Consider the following 16,444-nt stretch of genomic DNA (forward strand, 5'->3'; position numbering starts at 1 on the left):
GCAATACCCATTATGTATGACATCATCATTGTGACATCACAGGCCACGACTCTCTTCGATGATATCATCAAGATGATGGGAAATTTAAAATTTTAAGAAATCTGAAAATTGGCTGAAAATTAAAAAATCAAATGCAGTGGTGGGGTGCACACACACACACACACACACACACACACACACACACACACACACACACACACACAGAGAGAGAGAGAGAGAGAGAGAGAGAGAGAGAATGTTTCTGTCAAATACTGTAGCCTCATCAGCATATTTCCATGCTTAATGTTTATGTCAAATATTGTACTTTCTTATCAGCAACTTTCATCTCTCTCTCTCTCTCTGATTTCATTCTCCAGTAATGTTTATTTCAAAATACTGCATTTCCTTATCATCAGTATAAGGGGCAATCAAATGAAAACGAGACAGATGGAAAAGAAGTAAGTAAACTATCATTTATTTCAAAAGTAATCGCCATAACTGTTAAGGCATTTCTCCCACTGTGGGACAAGATCTTCAATACTTTCGTGAAAAAATGTTTGTAGGCCCTGCAGAACCATGATTATACCCAGGCGTGCACCTCTTTGTCTGAAGCAAATCGACAGCCACGAATGTCTTTCTTCAGGGCCCCAAAAATATTAAAATCGCGTGGGGAGAGATTAGGACGGTATGGATGATGTATAAGGGCTTCTGCAGCGTAGCCGAAACATCCTTGGCAACATGTAGGCTTGCCCACCCACATGTTGTCGAGGTTGTTTCGATTACACTGCAGAAGTTTTGATGGGAAGCCCTTACACAACCCCCATACATTCCCTGTCTCTCTTCATGCGATTTACATAGTTTTGGAGCCCTGAAGAAAAAGATTTGTGGACTCGATTTGGTTTGGACGAAGAGGTGCACTCCTGGGTACAATGGCGGTTCCATACGGAGCCGCAGAAGTTTTTCCATAAAGGTAGGCCTACTGACCGTCTTGTCGCACATTGGGATGAAGTTATGGCGCTTACTTTTGAAACAACAAAGAGTTTATTTACTTCTTTTCTATCTGTCCCGTTTTTGACAGCATCTTTTGACTGCCCCTTATACGTAGCCTGCATTATTACTTTTACAACTGATTTAGGCTACAGTTTAAATAAGGCAAATTCAAACTGGAATGCATTGTCTAGTAATGAATAAAGAGTGTGATTCACCGTGCTGCAATTACGATAAAAATTATTTCTTCAGCAGCTTATACTGATCAGTGACGTGTAGGCCTAACAGGAATGTAATTTCGACAAATGAGTTACACAGATAAGATAAATTAACGCAAAAATATTACATATGAGATTTTAGCGTCCCATGCGACGTCCATATATGATAATTTTTGTAACCATCAGTTATGGGAAATCCCCACGTCATGCCTCCAGTACAAATTTTTTTGGTGACACAGAAAACTTTGTATATCTCAGAGGACGGGTAGTTATCCACGCACTTATAGAACTGCTGAGACTAATTAATAACTCTGTACTCCACATTGCTTGAGGTGTGCCCCCCCCCCCCCCCCCCCCGCCTCCCCGTCATCGTTTCGGGCTCTCCCGGGTTGCGCCATTTTGCTATTTTGTTTTGGTTCGTGTGACGACGCGGCGATTTCAGTTCGTACCAAGACGGCCGATATGTACCTGCAAACAAGCAAAAGTTGGCGAAGGAAATTTCATAAATAATGCACACAATTTTTTTTTACTTACACGTTAATTTTTTCGTATCTGTTTAATCCTTCAGTATTGTCCCCCTTCTTCTCTATGACGGGACCCATCATCTCGGAAGCCTATTCATCAAGATCACCTCTTCTGCTCATCTAACAAATGGTTCAGGTAACGGTGGTACAAAGCTCTTCAAGAAAAAGATAACGACGTCCACGCATAAGTTTTTTTTCAGTTTCGGGATCAAGTCGGTCTGGTGGACTCATATTTGGGCCGTAGGGAGGATGCGATAATATTTCTCATCCGTATTCGCACAGTTTTTGGGCTACAACATTACCGATATGCGGGCGAGCATTGTCGTGGATGGCCTCGAGCAACTGAGGTCGGGTTTTGTGCATTTTTCTGCGCGGGTTTTGCATGAAGTTACGATAATACACAGCTGTGACACTTGTTCCACACAAGACTCTGTCTGTCATGGTGATTCCTTGGTGATCATAAGCAAAAGTCATCATTTGATTGAGCGCGTCGAAACATTTTTGGACGTGGAGAATCTGAAGCTCTCCAGTCATTGGACTGTGCTTTCAACTCCGGTTCAAAGTCTCTAATCCACGTTTCATCAATAGCGACAATTCGACACAAGAATCGTCCTTCACGGTCGAATGGTTGTTTGAGAAAGGTTGCAATGTCCAGGCGTTTCTGCTTCTCTTCAGCAAACGGGGTGGGACCCATCTCACAGAAATTTTTCTCTTCTTCAAATCATTTGTCAGAATGCGGGATACTGATTTGGGGGAATTCCTGTGGCTTCAGAGAGTTCCTCACAAGTCGCACTGCGATCTTCTTCAAGCGCATCTGCCACAAGTTTCACACTTCGTTCAGATGCTGATGTTCTTGGCCTTCCGAGTCTCGGATTATCGTCTACGCTTATACGACCACCGCGAAAATAACTAATCCAATGTGAAATTGTACAAAGGTCCACTGTAAACTCACCACAAAGTTCACTTAACGCAATGTGGATTTCTGTCGGGTTTTTGCCGCGCGTGGCCGAGCGGTTCTAGGCGCTTCAGTCTGGAACCGCGCGACCGCTGCGGTCGCAGGTTCGAATCCTGCCTCGGGCATGGATGTGTGTGATGTCCTTAGGTTAGTTAGGTTTAAGTAGTTCTAAGTTCTAGGGGACTGATGACCTCAGATGTTAAGTCCCATAGTGCTCAGAGACATTTGAACCCCCTTTCTTTCTTTCTTTCTTTTTTTTTTTTCCGCGTGAAGTTTCGATCTCGATGTACGACCTCTGGTGGTTTTCAACAGCCACAGTACCCGGCATCCCTGCAGCGCCCGTTTCAACCGCTCGCCAGTTTTATATTAGAGTACATAGCGAAAACAACAAAAACACATGCTTCTTCCTCAAGCTCCCTATCGCGTTGTTGCCGCATTTTAAGGTTCAAAAATGGTTCAAATGGCTCTAAGCACTATGGGACTTAACATCTGAGGTCGTCAGTCCGCTAGACCTAGAGCTACTTAAACCTAACCAACCTAAGACATCACACATCCATGCCCAAGGCAGCATTCGAATCTGCGACCGTAGCAGCCGCGTGGCTGCGCCTAGATCCGCTCGGCCACAGCGGCCGGCTCATCAAACGGTCCACACGACCTGTGCATTGTTTATGAAATGCCCTTCGTAATTACGTAAGTTAATTTTTTTCTAGTTGATAATCAAAGTTGGACGATTCAGCTAGCGGCCGTGAACTTGTGTGTGTGTTGCAGAGTATGGAGCGGCGGTACTCGGTGCCGCCAGCGGCGGGGCCCAGCAGCGGCGCGGTCGACGAGGCGGCGCTGCGGCCCGCCGCCACGCTCGCGCCTTCCGCCTCGGAGGACCTGCACGCCTGGTCCATCTACAGGCGAGTGCACGCTGTACAGTCTCCCCCTCACAAAAGCTTCTCGCCAGCAGTGCTTTTAACATATAACGGATGATCAATTATTTTAATTTAACAACAGTTTGTTTACATCAGTTTAGTGTAACTTTCGGCCGCGGTGGTCTAGCGGTTCTAGGCGCGCAGTCCGGAACCGCGCGACTGCTACGGTCGCAGGTTCGAATCCTGCCTCGTGCATGGATGTGTGTGATGTCCTTAGGTTAGTTAGGTTTAAGTAGTTCTAAGTTCTAGGGTACTGATGACCACAGATGTTAAGTCCCATAGTGCTCAGAACCATTTGAACCAGTGTAACTTTCGAGAAATTCCATTCCGGCGACATAGAGCATTTGTGTGGTGTGCATACTGTGAGACCTTCAGTACACACACCATCAGATTATTTGACTGGTCGCTCTAACGAAGTAGGCGAGTGTCAGCAATATGTCTCGTGGTCTAATCATGGCGTGTTTATCTTCTGCCGTTAGGTCAGACGATAGAAATGCCACTTGCACGCTTAGAGTAGCAGATTGACGGTGACCATCTTTAAACAGAACTTGATTAATTTTCATACACATTTATTAAAATAATAACAAGCATAAAAATTACTTAACTTGGTTCTGGATGCTATTTACAATTGACAACCTGAAGTTCCTTTGGTATTGGTACGTTAATCTTTTTCTCACATATATCTCTGATACTTGACAAAAGTGTCTATACATTTATCTTCATGGCTATGTACAGGAATATGGTAATCTTATTAGGCGCAGACTGAAACTTGACTATAGACTGGTACAGACAAATGTAGAACTCGTGCAGACTGGTACAGACTAATGCAGACTGGTACAGACTGGTGCAGACAAATGCAGACTGACTAATCGAAGGTCTGTACACTCGTTATAATACCTCGCACGTTCGTGTATCACTGCGCGAGTGTGATCTGCGAGGAGAAAAGGCTCTACGTTAGCAGCAATCACATTGGTTACATATTAATACGTGGATCGGCGGAAGCAGAAGTTGGTCCGTCTCTAAGGCAGCGCCATCTCGTAGTGCGGAGATGGACGAGCGCTGCGCCTGGGCTGTTGTGCTTCGCGGGGTGCGCTCTAGTGGGAAAGTTGTGTACGCGCTGACTACGCGGAACTATGTACACAACAATTTGAAAAGCATTTGTTCAAAAATTTCAGAAGATAGCGGCAAACTCTCACAATTTTGACATCTAATTTTAAACGCAATGTAAAATCAAAGTTTGCATTTGTCACTGTCAGCATTTCACTTAGTATCACAATTACAAACGCAGGTCTGCAGAATGCAATTGTGCAAGCGAACGTGGAAATGAGGGAATATTCTTTCTTTCAGTCATTTCCGCCGACATTCCGGAAGTCGGTCGTTCTGTAATTTTTTTCCTTAATGGGGCGGGTGTCCTTTCGCTTTCCATCTCGGTGCGCTCAACTTGGTGTATTTACCCGTCATACCTGTGCACTCTGAAACTGTGTCTAGTTTATTGTCGACAGAAGGTATGGTGAGCCTTCCTCTGGCCAAAGTGTTCTCTGTAGGCTGTCAGGACACGAGTATATCCACATGGACAAGAAACTGAAAACTAGCTTGTAATTTTCTAGATTCTTCGCCTTCGAGACTCTTAGCTCGTATGTTAATTTATTCCTCGAAAGTTACCTCGTAAGTGTGGAAATTTAGTAAAAGTGTTTATAGTTTTACATTCCGGTACACAAAGTGTTTTTGAGAGTTCATGACCCTTGTTACCTCCCCCTCTCCTCAGATCTGTGCTCGTAAGTAACTCGTGTTTCCTCCATTTCAGTTGCTGTGAGGAATGAAAGAATCAGATTTATGAAAGTGTAAACATAACTTTACTGTGAAATAAATACAATACCCTAACCAAAGCAAAGGCAGTCTGTTTGAAAGTCCAGGTCTTTCTACTACTGCCATATCAAAATATCCTGCAGGGTAATGTACAATACTGTCACACTCTATCCTCCACTGCAATGCCCTCGGATCCCACTTGGCGGGTCATCACAGTGCAATTGATTCACTGCCACGCCCTAATCGCTCTTCAACAGTAGACCTACTGGAATCGTCCGATGTGTGCGAGGAGAGTTCTTGTGGTGATGCACTGTGAGTTGTGACTAGCTCCAAGTATGTCCGATCGGGTTCGGGTCGGCAGATACTGTGGATGCATTACTTTGATTCCTGCTTCCGGATAAAGGATGTTCCTGAGGTGAGTGCTGTACCTCAAAAGACTAATCCTTTGCCAAAGTTTTACTGGAGAGTGGGCTGGAGGATCCTGTTCCAGTACCTTACCCTTGATAGTAGCGAAAAACATCTGACGTACACACGTAATACTGCTGCAAAAGACGACAGGCTCTCATCCTTGCAGAACCTGTCAGGCTTCATTCCCGAGATGTGTGTCACTACTTGGCCATGTCTTCATTCTTCTACAATATTTGTCTGGTGTCACAAGAACTGTGCACCATTCAGTCGAGAGAACCTGATGCCACCCATCTGGGTCCAATTCCATGGATTCCAGGATTGCACATCCTCTCTTCTCCACACACTGTGGTACTGGGTAATTTGTATTATCGTTTTTTAATGGACACCTAGAGACAAAATTGATTTTGTGGAGATGGTTGTGTATTACTCAAGTTAGTTGACATTCTCCTCCCAATTGCTTCCAAACAAGCAGTATGAAGATTTGTTCCAGTCTCCTCATGTACCTATGAGCCACAATATGTAGGTAGCTGTTATCAGTTTGTGTTGACTGTTGGCAACAACTGTGAGGCAGATCTTCAGTTTTCTTTGTTTCACGAAAGTGGCCGAATGTATCAATGACATCTTTGTGGTAAACACATTTGACTGGCAGCCTCCCATGCTAAAAACCCGTCTTGCTCTTAAGCAACAATGTGTACACATTCTAAGCTTGAAATGACAGACTGAACAGTCTACAGAAGCCACATCATCCCATTCATGACTGGTACACTGTGTACACTACTGAACTGCACTGAATATATAGGTTTACTTTTACTTGCTCTGCACAGGTGGTTACACGCAGCAATTTTGTGTGGTTGTTGAAGATTGAGAAGGAGGTTTCGATTTCGAAAACACAAATTGTGGAAGTCAAGATGGTAGTTCGAAACTTCTTTTAAGCAATTAATTATTGCTTTACATTGCAGAGTGGCTGTAAATTGTTGGATGATTTTACAATTGTATGTTGTTGTATTGGACATAAATACATAATCTTATCATCATATTAATAAAATAACTTTGAAATTTTACAATGAACTGAAATGCGCTGTGTGTGAATGTTCTGACCCAATAACACTGTAATTTACTGCTCAAACAGTACACACATATGGAAGACAAGGTATAACACAATTAGTAATACATGAATGGCCAGTGGAGTCTTAGGCTCCAGGTTATATAGTCATTACTTCAAACAGGGAGTGCAGCCGGCAGGCTGCACACACAGCTGCTGTTGTATTAGTGGGTCGGGTGGCCTCTAGTTGCTGAATGAAGCACAAACTTCATGCGTGAACTGTGAATCAGCGTACACACAAAATTGGTAGTTACAGCAATTACTTTCCAAAGAAGTGAGCACTGTGCTCATGCCCATTTCTTCTGTAGTTGACGTAAGTTGTTAAATCATCCAACATGCTGTCACCAGTGCGTAGGGTCAAAACTGGCTAGAGCGCAAACAGGTACAGCGGATCTCCCCCCCCCCCCCCCTCCACGTGAGAGGCCATATGGTAGGACAGGCAATGCTGGTCATGCTGATGCAGCTCCCATTTCCACCTCTGAGTCTAAACCTAGGGAAGGAGGTTGTGGCAGAACAGGCGGCACTGGCTAAGATGGAGGCGGCAGCTGTGACAGTGTGGAAGCTGGGGTCCTGCTGTGACCCCTGACAGCTGAAGGGTTGGTAGCTGGTTGACGTGTCATGACACTCTCCCCTCAGCCATGCAAACAACGCAGAGACAGTGCTCACAGGTGTTCGGCACCCATTTTGTCCAGTGACCAAACCAGAGAGCCGAAACAGTTGTGCCAGGCTGGAAGCATTGCGGTGCCAGTGCCATTGCCAGCAGATAGCCTGGTGTCGGCTGAAGAAGCTGTAGCAGAGTCCAGGGCTGACAACCGTGCAACAACTCTGCCAGATTCTTCATCACCAATGGGTGTGAACTAGTAAGAACTGAAGAACTGATCAAAAGCTACTTCCGGTGACACATCCCAAACGGGAGCTGCCTGATGGGTGGCACATTGTGGGCAGGCTGCAGCAACTCACACTGTTTCCCCATCATGTCTGAATGCTAATGCTTTTGTACGTGACACATCCCAGTGGTTCACATGTAATAAATGCATAACCTCACGCTGAAGGGCGGATGGGACTTCAACCTAGAGAGTGGTGTCCTCTGTAGCTAACAGCAGCACTCTGTCCCAAACAGAAAGACAATTTTGAAGCGCAAAATAATTTCTCAAAGGATCAGAAACGTGACCTGTATGTTAATCCATCCAGCTGTGTTTCACAAAAGAAACAACTTTACTTAAAACAGGATCCATGACTACTGTGGCTGCAGTTTTAGTGCTAGTAACAGGAAAACAATCAGCAACATTTTGAGGTTCCACAACTAAATGAAAACAAATTAATTCCATTTTATCAAACTCTGGATCCGGACCAATTGCAAATGTGATAAGGTGTCAGCATTTGCATGTTGCGCTGTAGGGATGTAATGTATCTTACAATTGTATCATGACAGGAAAAGAACCCCTGCTGTAAGCAATGTGCAGCTTTGTCTGGCAAGGATGTGGAAGCATTAAAAAGAGACACCACTGGTTTGTGGTCTGTGACCAGGTGAAACTTAGACCTGTATAGAAAAAAAATGATTTTTTTTAGAGCATACAGGATCACCAAAGCCTCTTCCTCTATCTGAGAATAACGTTATTGTGCTGTGTTTGAGGATTTGGAAGCATATGCAGCAGGGTGTTCTGATCCGTCTGCATACTTATGAGCAAGAATGGCACCAAGGCCAAACTGGAACACATCCATGACCAACACAAGGTGCTAGCCTGGCTGAAAAGTGACCAAACAAAAGGCTGACTGCAGCTTAGATTTCAACAACTTGAATGCCCAGTCACAAACTAGGGACCAGTGGAAAGGAACGTCTTTACGTAATAATGTTGGGAGTGGCTGTGCCACAGTAGCAGCATCCAGGAATAATTTGTGGTCATATGCAGTTTTGGTTAATAATTCTTGAGAGTCCTTGACAGCAATAGTATCCATATGCTGGGCTGAAGATTTAATGGCAGCACAGAGCACTTCAAAACTCAAATAAATAATATAGTGTTGAAAAACTGTGTCTTGTCAAAATTTCACTTTTATCCTGCAGACTGTGAAGCAGAAAATAGAGTATGAAGGTTCTGCAAATGGTCTTTTGCAGAGGCACCAGGCACTACTGTGTCACCTAAATAGTTGATGCCCTCTGGAACTGATGCAATAAATTGCTCCAAAAAGCACTTTAAAATAGCTGGTGTGCATACCACACCAAAAGGCAAACACTGGTGTTTATAAAGTCCAAATGGGGTATTAGTAACTAGAAGGTGTTTGCATTCCTTGTCGAGCAGCAGCTGTAAATATACCTCTGCCAAGTCAAAAATACAAAAATAATGGTTCCCCAATCATTTTGCTAACAGCTCGTCAGGACGTGGCAAAGGCTAGCCATCAATTATTGACTGTACATTAATAGATTTTAAAAAATCACTGCAGAGGTATAATTTACCAGTAAATAATTTGACTATCACCAATGGAGCTGATCATTCACTGGAAGAAATAGTCAAAGAACATCAAGGGATTAAAGACAAACTAATTCTGCTTTTACTTGATCCCATAAAGTTATCAGTACTGGGTGGGGCCGGAAAAAAACAGGAGCTGGCAGACTGTTTTATCATAATATGAGCTTGAAATTCTGTTGCACAACCCAGGCCTGGAGAAAATATAGAGGAAAATTTGGCACAGAGAGCATCGTAACTATTGATATGAAGCTTGATCAGAAACCATATACACTTCACCGATGGACAATCCGTACAGTTTAAAAGAGTCCAAAACAAACAGATTTTCAGTGTTAGCATTGTCCACAATGAGGACTGTTAATGAAGAAACCACAGCCTTGTTAGTCACAAGTGTAGAAAAATGTCCAAGAATGGGAATCTGTTGTCTGTTATAACTCATGAGCCTCCATGACACTGGAGTCAGAGGAGGAGAACCCAAATCCACATAAGTCTGAGAATTCACCAATATTTTGTTAAACACACAAACTTCAGTATGTAACTTGCTTTGAGACACCGTCACTAGTGATGCACTGTTCACAGCCATGTTCATTTCATCCTTGCTCAGGTTTGGAAAGGAGTTTACATACAGAAGCAATGTGTCCTTTCTTATGGCATCTATTACACATTACCCAGTGCTTGGCGAACACAGTCCATTTGTGTTGAATAAAGCAGCACGGGCATGAAGGCAGCGAAGCATGAAGCTGTCACTGTTGTTATGTGGACTGTTGTTGTTGCGAACGACGATTGCCTATATGATGCTGACATGTCTTCTGGACTGCTACAATAGTGCCTACTTTCCCTTGCTAACTGACTGAAGGATGTGAGGGGTAAGAAGAGCTGATTTCTAAGACTTTGCACCAGGCTTCTGTTTGACTACCTGTAGCCCATGAAATTTCATATGAATGAGCTATGTTCAATACTTCTGTAAGCATAGGATTTTCACACTGTAGAGCTCGCTCTTGAACTTCCCTGTCAGGAGCAAAGTGTATGATTGCATCACAAACCCTTTGGTCTGCATAGGATTCCTTTTGGACATTGGTCACAAAATTACAACAATGGCTAAGTCTATGTACTTCTGCTGCTCATGCCCTGCATGACTGTCTGGGCCGCTTTTGGCAGTAGTAAAACTCCCCATGAGCAGCATTAATGTGAGTATGTGTACAGTAATAAGCAGAAAAAAACTCACACACCTTATAAAAAGACTTGAAGGTTCTTGTAAGGGGGTGATCTGACACAGCAACAGATACACATAAGGTGAAATCCGCAACAAAAAAGGCCCTTGCGCAAGTTTTCGTCTATTAGCCCAAATGCCTGGAAATGTTGCCGCAGCATTTTTCATAAGCATCCCAGTCTTCTGGTGCGTCATATATGCAGGGAATGATGGCAGATATGTTGTTGGTAGGCCTGCAGTGTCTACCAGTGTAGTCGTTAAACTAGAAATAGCAACTGTCAGTGCCTGCTGTTGCTCGAAAAGTGGTTTTTTAGCACTGCCTCCATGGAAAGTAAACCCAAAGGACCAGTGACTGAAGTGAAACACATGGAGTTGAATACTGTACTCATTGCCAAAAAGTGTTCTAACCAAATAACACTGTAATTTACTGATCAAACAGTACACACACATGGAATGCAAGATACAGTACAATTAGCAATACACAAGTGGCTGGCGGAGCCTTGTGCTCCAGCCTATATAGTCATTATTCCCAACAGAGGGCACATCTGGCAGGCTGCACACACAGCTGCATTTGTACTAGCAGGCCGGATGGTCTCTAGTGGCTGAATCAAGCACAAACTTCACATGTGAACTATGAAGCAGTGCACACACAAAAGTTGTAGTTACAGCAATGAACTCCATGTCTAGTATGACAGACATCTAAGACACATTCCATTCTCAATTCTAGTGTATATCTGAAAGTGAAGGGATTTAATGTGTGTACTCAAATGACACCAAGAAGGGGAAAACTGAGTAATGAAAGATCCTAGAAGTGAGGAGGGCATATGCAAAAGGTGTCATCTTGTTAGTATGCTAATGCAGTGGGGCTCTGCCTTATTGGAAAATGACTCCTGTTGTTCTTCCTTTGGTGTGAACTTTTCCAGTACTGATGTCACGTGTTGAAGTATATGTGATGTGTGAGCGTTCACTTATGGGAATAAAGAGACATAGTCATATAGTTAACTGCATAAAAACCATTTAGCTTCATGATTAAAAATGCGATCACACCAAGGTAAGGTACATGTGTATTGCTTACAATGAATCAATAGACAGTGTATGACTTCCCTGTAATGTTTGAAAAATATCATGGGATTAAAACTAATTTTTATATGTTCCTGCAGTAAGATCTGTATAAGCAAAATGTAAAAAATAATGACCAGCATATTTATTTCTTTTTGAAGTTGTGTAAGTTCATTCCCAATGAAGTTCTACACTGTCTAATCAAACTGATGTGACCACCTGTCAAAAGCTTGAATAAACACCTTTGGGAGCACTGGAAGAGTGTCAGGGAGGTTCTAGAAGGTATTAACAGGGATTTGGAGCCATGCCAACCCCAGTGCTGTGGCCAGCTGCATTAGATTTATCAGTTGAGGATGCGTGGTGTGAACAGCCTGATTGAGGTGGTCCCACAGATTCTCAATTGGGTTTAAATCCTTGGATTTTGATGACCTTGAGAGTATGGTAAACTCATCCTGGTGCTCCTCAAACCACACATGTACACTGTGAGCTGTGTGGCATCTTTCATTGTCCTGCTGGTAAATGCCATCTTGCCAAGGAAAAACAAACTGCTTTTAGGGGTGGAAATGGTGGTGTTGGTGCATGTGCCTTCCAGAATGATGAGATCATCTAGGGAATACCCTCCAACCTGGCCCCTCCTGATGATTGCCACAGGTTGTTCGCTTGTGCTATACATGCCAGTGGCCATCTATCAGATGGAGCATAAAATGTGATTCATCTGAAAAGGCAAGGTCACCTGTCACCACTCAGTGGAATCCAGTTGTGGTACTGGTGTGCAAATTCCAACCTTCATCACTGATGAACAGCAGTCAGCACGGGTGCAAGAACCAGTCGCCTGCTGTGGAGTCCCACACACAGCAACTTGAACTGAATAGTCATTGAGGAAACATTGTTGATAGCTCTTTGGTTCATCTAGATGGCCATGCATGTCTCTTTGCCCCTAAACATCTCCACAGCTGCTGTGTACCCCTGTTATCAATGGTCTGTAGTGTACCACAATTGCCTTTGGTTTTGAGTAGTGCCCGTTTTCCATGTGCAGTACACTTTAACCACAGCAGCATGCAAACATTTACAAACTTAGCTGTTTCAGAAATGTTCCCACACTTGGCTGCAAGCCAGTGGTCATGCTCTTTTGGATGTCAGATAAATCACATCATTTCCACATTACAACAACAACTGCACTGTTTTCCATGTCCCCTGACATGCTTCATATGCCCTCCTCTGCTAGTGCTGCTGCCTGTCATCCATGAGTGATTATTGCATGTTGATACACATGTGGTCACATTAATGTGACTGGACCATGTATTTTATGATAGGTTTGGTAGATGAGGAAATAGGTTTTTACTTTAGTAAATACATAATGGGATCTTGTCTTGTCAATTTAATAACAAACTATTGTCTTTCTGTATGAACTGATTTGCATCTTTGTGTGTCAAGCAATTTAATGCCTGAAATTGCATTGTCTGTAAGATAAATGTTTGTGGATATGGTGATTTGTTATTAATTGGTGATGCTTTGTGCAGCCTGCGGACTTCTCATGACAAAATCATTAGTAGTACTATGGAGACTCTGTCTGAAGTTAATCTGTAACTTATTTCAGACAAAACCTAAATTCAGATTTCACGGATTCAGCTCTGGGATCCAGTGAGAAATCTCCACTTCCATATGGGAACTTCCAGCTGAGAGAATCAACAGTGCAGTCTATTCTGAATCACCCAAGATATGGACCTAAGTAAGATTATAATAAGCACATAATTTTGTAACTGTTCAATAAATTATAAAGCCACTTATTAAACAGCTGTTTAAAAAATATAGTTTCTTGTAATGCATCTGAATATCTTAGCAGAAAATAATTACTGGTTCAGTTATACATTTATATGAATTAAGAGATTCATATCCTTGTTATATTAGAAGAATGTTACTGAGATACACTATTTGCATGCTGAAAATTAAGGCTTCTGAATATTTTATATGAAATCTCTTAAAGCTTTTTAAATCAAATAAACTTTACTAACATTCAGCAACTTTATTCTTCATGTGTACACATTTATTTCTCAATATAGCCACCCTGGCAACTAACACATCTCTCCCACTGAGAAACCAGGATGTTAATACCATCCATGAAGAATGTTTGACTTAGCTGGCTGAGCTACAACCCCACCTCTGCTTGCACCACTTCCTCACTATCAATGTGAACTCCTTGAAGGCGTTTTTTATGTTTTGGAAGCAGATGAAAATTGGATGGGACCAGATCGTGACTGTATGGAGCATGGGTGGGCAACAGGCCACCTACAGGCCAAATCTGGCCCTCAATTTGGTTTCAGTCCAGTCTGTGAAAGAACATGATTGGACAGAGGGAGATAGAGGGAGCGAGGTGCTCACATTGCACTCCACCCAGGACCTATTTTCATATATCCACCATTATGTTGTTCACATCTTTCCAGTTTGCATTGTGTATGATTCAGCCAATATTTTTTAAGTTCAGGCAATTTAGGATTTTAAACTGAAGAAAGAAATGAAAGCTTAATTTATTTAGTGCTACAGAAACAATGCATACATTTGCGATAGTCATCAAAAGTATTTTTGGGCAATTGTTTAAAAAAATGCTTGCTAATAGTGTTTGAGAATATTAACATACTAAATTTCAGACACTTGAGTGACCTCATGTCATCCGAAATAGTCAAGTTAATCCTAATTGCTTATCGACTGGGATTACCTATCTCTGCCGTATTTTGCTTTTCTGTTCTTTCTCGTATTAACATAAGTAAATAATTCTTGTCCATTGTGAATGTATTAGAAGACTGCAACTGCTGAAACTGAAGGTAATTTATAATGAAGTAGCTGTAATCACTTACTTTGATAGGTGTTTATTTGTCCATGATGACATCTCAAGATATTTGGAACCCCATATCAGATGTTTACATTTATTTGCATGTTGTGAGCATAGTTTCTTTATTAATGGTATTACAAAATTTTGCAGCGGGAGTTTTTAAGACAGCTGTTGTAAAATGTCATAACTAAAAAAAGGATGTACACAACACATAAATAAATGTAACATCTGAAGATGGAGTCAACATGAATGTACTCTCAAAAACGCTACTTTCGAGGCATATTTGTTGGAGTGATGTGTCAGGAAAGAGGTGTCATTCATGTCAGTTGGTTACCCCATAAACATTAACATTATGGGCACTATAGGTTAGACTTATTCACTAGGAGTGTTGGTGTCATGTCACATGATGAGCTGGTCCACAAGTTTAAGGAAGTATGCAAATCAGGCCTGCAAGTCAGCAGAGGTTGCCCACACCTGGTGTGGAAGATGATCAATGACAGTGAACCCAAAGTATTGAATTGTTGCAAATGTTGCAGTACTTCAGTGTGGTGTGGCATTATGTTGAAGGAGAGGGTATTCTGTGTGGGGAAGAACTCTTTGAATTGACACTTTCAGTTTTCTGAGCTTCTTGCAGTACCTTGCAGAGTTTATGGTGGTGCCTGTAGGCATGAATTCTAAATGCACCAACCTCGAACATCATTCAATGATCTGAGTGTGACTTTGGCTGCTGATGTCATGGTCCTGACCTTCTGTGGCAGAACTCCATTGATGCTTTGTTTTTTTCAGGGTCAAAATTGTGAACCCAGCTTTCATCACCTGTAACCTGTTAAGGAACCCATCGCCCTTATGCTTAAAATGCAAAAGAAATTGTTGACAGGTGCCCAGTCTTCTATGTTTCATGTCAGGTGTGAGCATTTGAGCCACCCACTACGCACACAGTTTTTTGTACCACTGTTTTGCAGTGATGGCCTGCATACATTCTTGTGACATGCCACACTTACCTGAGAGTTGTTTCTGTGTTATCCAACAATTTTCTCTGATGAATTCATCAACCCAGTTCCAATGAGTCTCATTGGTTGCTGAATGTGGTCGTCCAAACCAAGCCATGTCACACACTATGAGTTTAGCATCACCATTTCCTTCATTACGAACATGAACAATGGAACGTTGCACGTTACTGATCTCAGTACAACTTTCATTCTTCTATGAATTTCAATTGTAGGCACATTTTCTGCAGTTAGAAACTCAGTTACAGCACTACAGTGCTTAAGGGTTGCAACGTGTATCAGCGAAGCAGAAAAGTTGACCAAGTAATTTGCATGACATGTAACGCTTCAACTGATATTGAGAACAGAATAAAAAATTCAGAGGCATTACTTTTCAGCATGCCCTTGTATTTCACAAATATTATATTAAGTTTTTTTATTTAAACTATACACAGTGTTGTTTCCACCCATTCAACTGCTAAATGTGGCACACAGCTGAAATCAGCTTCCTTTATTTTCTGTAGCACAAAAAAGGAGTCCTCTGTCTCAAAAGCATGAAATCTGTCATACAAGTAACTAAGTACAGACAAATAATTTAATCAGTTTTGTTGGCAAGAAATCAAAACTGGTAAGAAAAATTGGGTATTCACTTGAGTGACTAATGTAGATTCCACAGAAATGTCTGCTTTTCATTTTTGAGTGTTCTGTGTGAATGTCTTCTCGCTACTGGAGTATCATCTTAGCTAGGGATTTTTCTCTGGTCGTAGTGGACTGGAACAGTTAAGTTTTTAAGGACAATTTAATTCTATTGAAATTAGTTCCTTTTGAGCCAAACAAATTTCTCATTATCATTTTTCTACAACTTTCTGCATTAAAAAATCAGTTTAAATTACAAATAAAAATAATTAGTTTGAATTACAAATAAAAATCCAGTGCCGTTTTCATCTTGCCATTTATGTGAAACTTTGTGTGTGATAATCCTTCCTTAAACTTCCATAACTACA

At 42.0% G+C, this 16,444-nt stretch overlaps 1 protein-coding gene across 1 annotated transcript in view; it reads left to right on the top strand.

The window, feature by feature from the left end:
* LOC126248092 (ATP-binding cassette sub-family G member 8) overlaps positions 1 to 16,444 on the top strand; it is a 325,668-nt gene that overhangs the window by 175,920 nt on the left and 133,304 nt on the right. Inside the window, exons 4-5 of the mRNA XM_049948758.1 lie at positions 3,432 to 3,565; positions 13,225 to 13,356. Coding sequence (XP_049804715.1) covers positions 3,435 to 3,565; positions 13,225 to 13,356 — 263 coding nt within the window. The 5' untranslated portion in view covers positions 3,432 to 3,434. The remainder of the gene's footprint in view (positions 1 to 3,431; positions 3,566 to 13,224; positions 13,357 to 16,444) is intronic.

The sequence above is a fragment of the Schistocerca nitens genome, chromosome 3, assembly GCF_023898315.1.
Source record: "Schistocerca nitens isolate TAMUIC-IGC-003100 chromosome 3, iqSchNite1.1, whole genome shotgun sequence".
Taxonomy (NCBI): Eukaryota; Metazoa; Arthropoda; class Insecta; order Orthoptera; family Acrididae; genus Schistocerca; species Schistocerca nitens.